This window comes from Protopterus annectens, chromosome 2.part1 (genome assembly GCF_019279795.1).
Source record: "Protopterus annectens isolate FY-2018-M chromosome 2.part1, PAN1.0, whole genome shotgun sequence".
Classification (NCBI taxonomy): Eukaryota; Metazoa; Chordata; order Ceratodontiformes; family Protopteridae; genus Protopterus; species Protopterus annectens.
Genome location: NC_056729.1, coordinates 1,074,920,280 through 1,074,931,949, shown reverse-complemented (window position 1 = coordinate 1,074,931,949; position 11,670 = coordinate 1,074,920,280). Strand labels below are relative to the sequence as shown.

At 38.3% G+C, this 11,670-nt stretch overlaps 1 protein-coding gene across 1 annotated transcript in view; it reads left to right on the top strand.

Moving 5' to 3' along the window:
• The first annotated feature begins 9,511 nt into the window (after window positions 1-9,511).
• The window catches only part of LOC122794934 (adhesion G-protein coupled receptor F3-like), a 190,830-nt gene continuing 188,671 nt past the window's right edge, over window positions 9,512-11,670 (top strand). The window contains exon 1 of the mRNA XM_044063529.1: window positions 9,512-9,599. Within this exon, the coding sequence (XP_043919464.1) occupies window positions 9,512-9,599 (88 nt within the window). The remainder of the gene's footprint in view (window positions 9,600-11,670) is intronic.

Here is an 11,670-nt window from a genome sequence, read left to right as displayed (position 1 = left end):
TTTGGTAACTTATGTGGGCAGTGGCCTATCTTTTGACCAACATGTGTCAGTCATGGTGAAGAAATCCTTCTATATTTTGCAACTCATTTATAAAGGGATTGCTTCTAAGTACAAGGATGTCATTCCCCCTCCCCTTTACTCAGTATTCATAAATCCATTCACTGAATATAACATTGCCCCCGGCTTGTATCTGTCCAGACACATGCAACAGTTGGAGTTCCCATAGAGATACCTCACGAAAAGAATATTAAACTTAAACAATTTGCCCTACATGGGCTACTTCAAAGTTGTGTCACTTTACTCAGTCTCTTACAGACTGCTAATAGGTGATCTGTGACTGGCATGCAAGCCATCCCCTGACTCAGTACTGACGAACCTACTGCACATCAGCAAGTCAAATGACATCAGAAATACTCAGTCAAGGGATCTAAACATTTTCAGCAACATAGGTTTGTAGAAGGTCACTAGGCTAATTTCCCTAGAGTCCTTACAAGCCTAGCCATATTTATTCCAAGTTGCTCAATTGTTGGTGGTTATGTGAATGAAGTTCGCCAAAATAAGGGTCTATGCTAGTTAATACCACCTTCCTCTTTCCAGGAAGGACATGGGTGACTCTGCAGGACTGAATTTGCAGTCACCCATAAACAGAACAGTTTGGAGGGACAGGTATATCTTGCAGAGAATACCATTGCTCTGGAACAAAATCCCCATTCATGCAAACAAAGTTCATCACTGTCCAAATTCAAGCACAACTTGGATCTATGTATGAGAAATAGAATATTTATCCCAGGGATCCCAGTGTGCTACTAATGGGCAGAGGCATCTCCCAAATGTTTTAACCCATGCTTGGGGCCGTTCAGAATTCTTATGGTATGATCTCAGTTATTATCACTTAAGGTAACATAAATATAGTCCAAATATAGTGAAGTGGGTAAGATTAATCTAAACACTAAATGGGATAGGTAATTTCAAGCACCTAATGGGAAATTTGGCTAGGCTTAAAATGGCTTGCAAGGGCAATTGGCGTATTACTAACATATGAATGTATAACAGACAGTGGCAGTATCTTAACAATGGCGATGAAGAAAAAAGAAAGAGTGTCGTTAATGGGTACAGCTGTTCTGAATGTGTGTAACACATCTACGCACAAGTGATTTTTCTGAATCTGATTTCAAAGAGATGACTATATCGAACCTTCCTGTTTTGCACATCAAACACTATAGCTCACTCCTCTCATACAGCACAAATGCATAAAATTCACCACATATGACCATACATGTGCGTTAAAATAACCCACACACAACCAGGGGTTGGGAGGGTGGCCTAATGGTTAAGGTGTTTGCCTTACAAACACAAGGTGCAGGGTTTGAGTCTCACAAGGCATATTTGGCTAGGCTTAAAATGGCTCGCAAGGGCAGTTAGCTTAGTACTAATCTATGAACCTATGAACCACACATATATAATTACATACATAATGACCGATATTCATAGTCGTTTCTTCAACTGCGGTAGAGGTACGCCTGATGTTTGTGAATGAGAGTAGCTAAGGCATGATTCATAGAGGCCATTTATGCTAATGCACAATGCCTTAAGTATAATGGGATGTAAATGAGAAATTGTGTAATGCAGTGTATGCACTTCAACAACATTTTCCCAGCAACCCCTTTAATAGTTTGATCATGTACACACAAGTATTTCAATAACATCAAAGTAAGCATTTGCCCCAACAACCCCATTAGTAATGACATTTTCTCTAGTGATCCCTTTAGTAGTTTGCCCATACATGCACAAGCACTTCAATGACATCAAAAGAAACATTTCCCCTGGTGACGCCTTTATTAGTTTGACCAACTATGCACAAGCATTGCATGACATTTCCACCAGTGACCCCTTTAGTAGTTTGCCTTTGTTCACATAAGCACTTTTATTTATTTATTTTATTGCATTTGTTTACCAGAAAAGTCGACTGGGTCTAAAAGAGCCCATTTTCAGTGGAGGCCCGGGGAGAAAAGCTCCAACAAGAATATAGATACAGAAAAATGTAAACATTAATTGGTATAGAAGTAGGAACAGTGTTACACATAGTGATTACAGTAATATGTACAGAATATATACATAAAAGCAGGAATTTTGTTGTTTGCCAGATTAATTCAATCAGCGGTATGAACATAGATATATTAATCAGTATTATTATACCAGTACCAACAAGTGATGAAAAAAAATAAATATGGAGAAAGTATCATCAGTCACTAGTAGATAAAAGTGTAGGAGTTTAGTTATCATATAAGGGGAAGGAAGAGGTTAGGTTGTTGAGCAGGTACACTTCAATGACATCAAAAGAAACATTTCTTCCGGTGACCCCTTTAGTAGTCTGACCAAGTATGCACAACCACTTCAGTGACCTTTCCCCCAGCAACTGCTTTAATAGTTTGCCCATGTAGGCACAAGCACTTCAATGACATCAAATGAAACATCACAACGGACCCATTCAGTACTTTGACAATGTATGCAAAAGCACTCACATAACAATAGAACAAAGTATTTTCACCTCTTTTTAGCTCTGCATAAATACACTTATCCATGGTTGTGTCACACACTACTCAAGTAAGTTTGGGGTCCTTTCCATGTTTTGCATGCAGATAAGTCATTTTCCATTGATCTGTATGAATCAGATTAACATGTCAATGTATTAGGTTTCTAATCCGTGTGGTACCTCAACCCCTAATGCGTATGCCTTAAGCATGTTACATTTTTACTGTAATAATGGCATGTTTACTCAAACACCTCTGTGTTTCCATAGTCAGCATGGTTCGGATATGCTGACTAGATTTATATATCCCCATAGCACCACCATTCACAGAATGCCACTGCACACCAACAAAGGACAGGACTATGAATCCCACCCAATATCTCATAAATGGTGCAAAACTCACATGTATCGGTTAAGAACTGAGAAAGATCTCAGCTAGACTTAAAAATGTGATGATTTATTTAGTTAGAAATAATTAGAAGAAACAGAAGGTGCAAATCCATAGAAATCTGGGAACCAGAAATAGCACCTTCTCTTGTATGAAATGTTGCATTTGTCCTTAAATTGTTCTTCAATTTAATTACAGAAACATGGCTGAACTTGGTCACTTCTATATTTGTTATAAGCAAAATGTTACGCCCTTAAATGCATCTGTGATATAATATTTATTTGTGAGACAAGTACAAAGTGTAATGTGAGCCTTCAAGTGCATTTGCTGTATGTAAGAAATAATCTTGTAGTTAAACACATTAATCAAAGTCACGGTGAAGATGTTTCTGAATGAAACGCTACTGTATTAATACAAGTAATGTATTAATAAAGGGAAGTTTACTCTGTTGCATAGTATTTGTTAAAAAAACAATGATTGCATTTAAAAATGATGAATTGGTACCAAAAATGGCTTATTATACAATGACCGGCCATTAACATTCAAAAACAAGCAAGATGATTGGTCAGCCAAACCAGCATGCCTGTTGTAAATCAAGAATATACCAATGGCAAAAGTCCAACCGCTAAAGTATCAGTGAGACTTTTTTTATCTATTGATATGTGTAGACATGCATTCGTCTGGAGGAAAGAAAGTCTGAAACTGAAATGCATGTTATTATTTAGTGACTTCATTTGTCATAAAATTTGTGGTTTTCCAAGAAATCACTGAGGAACAGTGACTAAATAATGACATGCATTTCAGTTGCAGACTTTCTTTCCTTCAAATGATGCAAAAAAGCAACATTGCCTATCCCCTCTTTTATTTAGTCTACATTTCTTAGAATAAGAAAAGAAGTTGTAACCTCCAGACAGTTTAGAGGTACTTATAACAGCAGAGAAAATACAAGAAAATCAGGGCTATTTTGCAAAAGTAAAAAAAAAAATGTAACTGATTTTCTTTGTATTTTCCCTATCTCTGATACCTCTAAACTGCCGTAGGTTACAGTCCCCCCTTATCTCCATTGCTTACTTTCCATAGTACTGATGTACTGCATAAATGTGGGAACAGAAGTCCCATACACATGTGCAGCACATCAACAAAGCAGCAGAATTGGGAAACAACACAGAAAAACATCATGTCACCACTATACAAAGCTATTATTTAAGAAATGTAAGTCATTTTTTTCTTAAATAATATCATTGTATAATAGCAATAACTGACTCCATGCTGTGGTATATTGAAGATTTACCCACAGTTGGCTTTGCTTAATCACTTGGGCTTTACCGTCATGATTAAACCACACCAGCCGTGGGTAAATCCAGCATTACCCACACCCAGGCATGGGTTATTGCTATAATATACCACGCCCACGTTGTTTGTTACTGCTATAATAATGAATGCTGCTGGAAAAGTTGTGTTGTAGTTGTTATAGTTTATTTATAGTTATGTCTGTTTAAGAAATCAACACTTATTCTACATGGGTTGTGGCTAGTCTTTTTTATACATTGCGTCTATTTAAAATGTTTCCTTGTGTATTAATGGTTTTACTGTATAGTACATGAGATGAGGAGTTAAGTGGTAATGGTTTATTAAAGATTTTTCAGATTCAGACAGCAATTTGTCATTTTCTTATTAGCAAAACTAATACATCCTTATGTTAGGGGCTGTGTTCCTCTGTCGTACTTCAAAGTGATCCCTTAATGAAATAAAGGAAAATGTGAGTCATGCAATATTCCCCTGACATACAATGTACCACTGAGCAATCATATCTCACCGCAAGTTACCAAAAATTCCACAGAAATATTCACATCAACGCAATATGCACACTGCAGCTACACTGAAGTCCTCATCATAGGCAATAGAATTTGAAAGATACTTGCATTTGAGCAGCATTCATGCATACAGCTCCCCACACAGTATATATACTATCCAGTTTACATGTAAATTGTACAAGATTCAATATCTTGGTGTCTGCCAAGCACTGAAATCCATATCCTAAAACATTATTCCATATTGAAAAGATTTAAGATCATTAATATTTAATTTCTGCTGGATGCAGTTTGTAACGTAGAGGCAGTCCACATTTTTTGTTTGCTTTATGCCAGAATGGTTTCTAGATTTGTTTGATAATCATTTATTCTGTAACTGTTCTGATATTGGTTTTATGTGCACTTTCATTGTTCAGAATTATAAGTAAATTCATATGGACGCCTTACCATTTTAAATATCAACAATCTTCCAATTTCAAGAAGAAAATTAATGCTAAAAACTTATTTATTTATTTATTTATTTAAATTTGTTGACCCGGAGTGTCCGACTGGACGTGGGTCCATTTTCATTGGAGGCCCGGGGAGAAAAGCTCCACAGTAAAATAAACAGACAGTAGTTACATTGGATTACATAGCGATTAACAATTTAACATAGAAATTACTTACAACATATTTACAGATGAAGAACATAGTACATCAGTAGACAACTAGAATCTTTATCTGTGAAGTACATAACAGGCATTAACAAATGTAACAATGAGAAGTTCCTGCTGTATAATAAGTACTAGGCTTATGAGCATCTGAGCTTGCTATCATCAAGGTAGTTAGTGGAGGTGAAAGAAAGGTAGTAGTTGGATGGGGTGGATGATATTAGAGTGGGAGTTGCAAGGGCATAGCCAGCATGTTTTTAGGTGCGCTTTTAATAAAGTTTTGAAGTTGGTGCATGATGGTACGGAGGTAATTGTGGGTGGGAGTGAGTTCCATAATTTGGCTATGGCGCAAGAGAATAGTGCTTCACCAGCAGAGTTATTGGCTTTAGTGATCTGCAAGTGATTTTTGTTGCTGGATCTTAGTGGTCTGGTGGTGCGATAGGGTTGGAGTAGATTCTAGAGGGATGGGACATTTAGTGGATGGTTTACTAGTTTGTGGGTGAGTGAGAGTTGATACCACTGAAGGAGGTGAGGGAGTTTAAGCCAGCCCAGTTCAGCAAGTGAGAGACAGTGGTGACTATGGTAGGATGCCCCTGTGGCGAATTTGGCAATTTTGTTGTAGTAGGTCTCTAGCTTGTTTAGATCACATTGCCTTAGGTTGGTATTACTGGAGAGGCATAAAGTAGGGTGGAGATAAGGTGGGAATTTGCTATTGAAATCTTTGCTGCTTTGGTGAGAAATTGTTTATTTCTATATAATGCTCCTAGTTTTTTGTGGACTTTTATATGGTCATGGATATGTGAATGTCAAATTTTAGTTTATTGTCTATTTCCACTCCTAGCAATTTGGTGTGTTCAGTTGGGTATATAGTGGTGTTGTCTTTTGCTGTGATGTTAAAGTGAGAGTTGTTTTGAGTATGTTTGGTGGGTTGGAAGATGAGTAGTTTAGTTTTGTTTGGGTTGAGTATTAATTGGGCATCGGATAACCATGTTTCAACAGAGGAAAAGGCTTCCTGTGTGACTTTTTGCAGTTTGGTAAACTAAACAACATTACAACTAAAAACTTAGTTGTAAAGTTGTTAATTTTCACTATGTTACATGAATTGTCCTTTTTCCTACTAACGGATTTTTTTTTTCTTTCAGCTTGCTACTGCATACTCACAGGTTTCTACATTTAGGAGTCTCAACATTACAAATATGTAAGTACAAATTGAAAGTGTTATGTTTGATGACCATTGAATATTTTGTAACTACACTGAAAGTCATAATCTTCTACACAATGTTTAATCTTATTATTATTATTATTGACAGTGTCTTCAACAATGGCAATGCTAGTGTCTTCTATACAATAGTGTTGAAGGGAAATGTAACCCAAGATCAGATATTGCCATGGTCTGCCATTCCATTCCCATTTTATGTGGATGAATATTCATTCAAGATGAATGTTACAGGTACTTTTTGTTAAAATTTTAGCACCTTATTATTTTGCTATGTACCCCATAATAGTACATCTTAGGTGACTCTATTGTAGTGCATTTAAAACAAGTTAAATTATAAATACACAAAGCACATTTTAAAAACAGAATGTAAGAGACAGTATTCTTTGTTCATAAGAGATTACCAGGCTATTGGCCCTGATGCCCTTATAAGCCTAGCCAAGAGTTTAGCTCATGTTTAGATAAGTCAGCACCCAAAGCCCCTGTCCAGCTGGAACACTGGTGGAATCCCAGGGGTGTATTTTTTGTTTCCCATCCAGTTATAAACTGATTGCTTTTACTTTTTTAAGTAGCCTGCTCACCAAAACTTACAGATTAAAGCATACAATTCACGGCATCTTGCACAATAAACAGATAGGTTAGTACAATAAAACTGTTGTAAGTGTTGCAGTAAACCTTCCTGAACTGGTATGACTAAAAAGGAATCCTAACAAAAATGTCTTAAAGTCAAAATATTGAGACAAAAAGAGAGGGAATTCCACACATCAATAGCATGAAATGTTAATCATATATATTTAATTATATCACAGAAACTACAAGTAGACTGTCTCACAACAGTATGCATGATTTAAATTATCTGGTAGATCAGTGTCATCACCATGAAGGCACCTGGCAGGAGTCTATTATAATCACTACTAAAAATATGGACACTACCACCCTTGAACACATCACTTCCCTGAAGAGTGGCAGCCATTATTTTATAAATGCATTCCACAGGAAATGCTATATATCCCCCTCAGTTTTGGTTGGTGATACTCATAAGGCATCCGCAAACAACAAGAAAACAAATATGATATTGCCAATGCCTAGATGTGGAACATTGTGGGCCAGGTATATAGTGAGCTCAAGAAACATTTTTAGCACCAAAACTCCTATGGTAAATCACGTCTGTTTGTTGTATATAACACACTGCCAATATGCTGCAATATTGTAAATGTGAGCAAAAGCTTTGAATCGATGTTCAGCATACATAAGCAACACAATTACAAAGGGACACAATACAGCACTGCAATACCAGTTATCCCCAGCATAGCCCATTCCATCATATACAACAGTGCCATGCTAAATGGTCACTACACAGAGGCATAGACAGCCCTCCAGCAGCAAGTTACAGAAGGAGAAATAAAAAGCAAAAGCCAGATGCAGCTCAGACAAAATGACACCCAGCCTGGGTGAAGTGAAATAATATGGCATTTTACACATTGCTGGCACATACAAACGTAAATGTTAGAACATGCAAATCAAACAGAATACAGAAGCTGATGTCAGCAAGGCTGCACATACACATTCCTGAGAAGCATCTCATGCTGCTATAAAAAAGGAAGGCAATGCTGCAATGTGCGTGGAAAATGCCCCGATTGAACTAGAACATGCAGATACACAAAAAACAGAGCCAAAAGCATATGCAGAAATAACAGAATGAAAGACATTTATATATTAATATCATACAACCATGGAACAAATGTGCTGTTTGAAAAGGTCAATTACAGATCAGTAAGTCAAGAGTGTGTTTGCTGTATATACCATCTCATGTGCAGTACAAAAATCAATTGATATAAGCACATTCACCATGGCTGTGTGTACTCCTGAGCATAATACTATTTCTGAAATATGCCTATTCACCACAGACACCAGTAGCCAAAACTACAGGTATGTGAAATGTACCTGCACAAAATAGATAACTACAGCTAAAGGCAAAGCCAGAGGTGAGTATGCTGCTCAGCAAACTCCACCAATGAGGATTCTGCAGCCTCAGGTATGGGAACCACTAGATAACTCCATTGCAATGCCTGTGCAGAGACTAATGAATGCTAACGACTACCCATGATATTTACTTCTATTCACAATGAACATGTTAACTAGCATGCCATAATGATCATGCACTGAAAAATCTTGGTTCGATCTCCAGCATTTTGTTTTAAGCTGGATGCAAACACAGGCATATGAACAACCTGTGGCAGAATATGTCTGTTGTGAGATGACTCAGGCTGTTTGTGGATGTGATGCTCCACAGTGCTCTAAATGCGCTGTCTGCAGAAATCCTATATCTGTAAAGGAAAGCTTAGTCATGATGCATGCTAAGGATGCCCATTCATCTTTTTACATGTCATGTCATATGCACATTCCAGGAAAGCCATGTCATCTGATCTACATTAAGAGAAATAAAGACAATGTCAGCTATGTGTTAAGCTACACCGTTCATACCATGTGCAATGTCAGCTGTGCAGTAGGATGCATTACTGCTATCTGTTGCCAGTCTGGCATTATTCCTCATCCTCTCCAGTTCATTCACAAACTGACTATTGACCTTATACTGTGGTGATATGTGCCAGGCTATTTTTAAAGCATGCCATCTGCCTAAAGTATCAGCGGTGTTACATCCCTGGCACTGTTACGTAGGGCTAACATTGCAGACCTCACTGTGTATGATACTGCTGACAGAAATTACTGCATGAGCCTTCCCCACAGTATTGGAGAAAGAAAATCTACCTCCTGTAATGTGTTTGTGTGATGCTTGTAGATTAGGTATCATGACCTATTTTCACTTACGCTGTACCAAACTCAACCACATAGCATCCCCCACCACACATATTTGAATATGGCTGTAATCAAGCTGGTCAGAGTTATATAGATCCAATGGCTGTAGCTGAAGTTGCTTCTCAGCCAAATGATGGTCACACCAATCAGAATGCATCATCTTATGTACGGAGGAGACGTCAGATATGTGAGACCATTGCCTTTGACCGAATGTATTATTAACAAGGTAGTCACCAAACTGATCCTTGCGATTGCAGATATCTGATGTAATACACATATCAATCTGCAATTAGTGTTTGAAATAACTCAGATCCACTTATATCACATTTGCACTAGGTGCATTACCATTGGACTGTATTGCTACATTCTCATCAGAAGACTCTTGCTAATTCATGTTGGATATTACTGTTGCTGCAGTCAAACACCTGCAGTGCCAACTGAGTTAGAGCATGCCTCATAACTGATTTAAAAGGAAAGGTATGTCTCCCTCTCACATTTGTCTGAATGACAACAGCACTGACAGAAGCAGATGTATCTGTGTTATACCATAAGGGTGCATACACATAGCTACAATTAATGCTAACTCAGACACACTGTTACACATGCAAAAGATGACTGCTGTGGTAGACCTATAGTAGCATGAGATACCAAAAACTCTGCTTACAGAGCCAACAGATCCATGGTTGATGCCATGCCAGTAGCACTACACATCTCTCTTGAACATTTAGAGGGCAAAGACAACTATGTGAAGATACTGTTCATAGACTTCAGCTCTGCATTTAATAGGGTTGTACAAATGCAGCTGATAGAAAAACTGGCATATTTTGGAATCAGTAAACATCGCTGCAACTGGATCCTAGACGTATTTAGTCTATTTATTTATTTAACATTTGTTTACTAGGAAAGTCCGACTTGGAACAAAGCCAGTTTTCGGCAGTTGCCCAGGGAGAAATGCTTCAGATGCATGTCTTTGTAATGTGGGAGGAAACTGGAGCACCTGGAGGAAACCTACACAAATGCAGGGAGGACATGCAGACTCTGCACAGAAGGCACTCCAGCCGAGAATTGAACTGGAGAACCTCTTGCTGTGAGGTGACAATGTAACCATTGCACCACTTCGCCATCCAATTGAGAGACCACACAGGGTGTATTTGGGTAAGAACACATGGTAGTGCATCACAATTAATACTGGAGTTCCACAGGGATGTGTTCTTAGCCCACTCTTATTCACCATCCTGACACATGACTGTTATGCTAAGCACACATCCAAACATATCACCAAGTTTGCTGATAACACCACAGTCATGGAACTCATGACAAAGGAGGATGAAAGGACATACAGAGAGGATGTGGCATCTCTGATCAGTTGGTGCAAGAGGAACGACCTTGATCTGAATGTAAGCAAGACCAAAGAGATTATCATCAACATCAGATAAAGAACAAACCATCCAGCGCTCATGGTCAATAGTGAGAGTGTGGAGAGGATTAATAGTAGAAAATTCCTGGATGTACACATATCAGGAGATCTCTCATGGTTGGGAAACACCAGTCAGCTGTCAAGAAAGTGCACCAACACCTCCACTTTTTGAGAAGGCCGAAGAAAGCTAAGCTTCCTCCTCATATCCTCTCCACCTTCTACAGAGGAACAATAGAGAGCATTGTCACCTGCAACTTCACAGTGTGGCTTGGAAGCTGCACAGTTACAGAAAGGAAGATGCTACAAATAGTGGTGGTGGGGGTTACAGAGAATGTAACAGGTTCCGGTCTTCCATCAATACAGCAACTTTATTCTGCAAGAAGCATCTGAAGAGCCACCAAAATATTACAGGGCACCACACATCCTGTGCATGTGCTGTTTAAGCATCAGGCATCAGGCAGAAGATATCACAGCAGGGCTACAAGATTCAAAAACAGTTTCTATCCTACAGTGATTAGAGTTCTGAACTCGGGACTTTGACAATAACATTCTTATCAGTTACATTTATTATAACTGTCTGGTTGGAGCAAGTGCTAGAAAGATAATATAATACTGAAATGTAATTGTAGATGACAGGCTATCAAGTAATCCAGGAGACATACAAATGTCCAAAGATAATAAAGCATGTCAGCATACCACCTCAAGCCTGGATTTGTCATACCGCTAACACTGAGTATGGCCCCTTACAAGGTGATTATTGTGCCCTGGGTGGCAATGACCTGAGCTTTTGTAATGAAATGGTATTCCCTGCCTTTTGAGCCATCTGTCTATTGGGATCCTG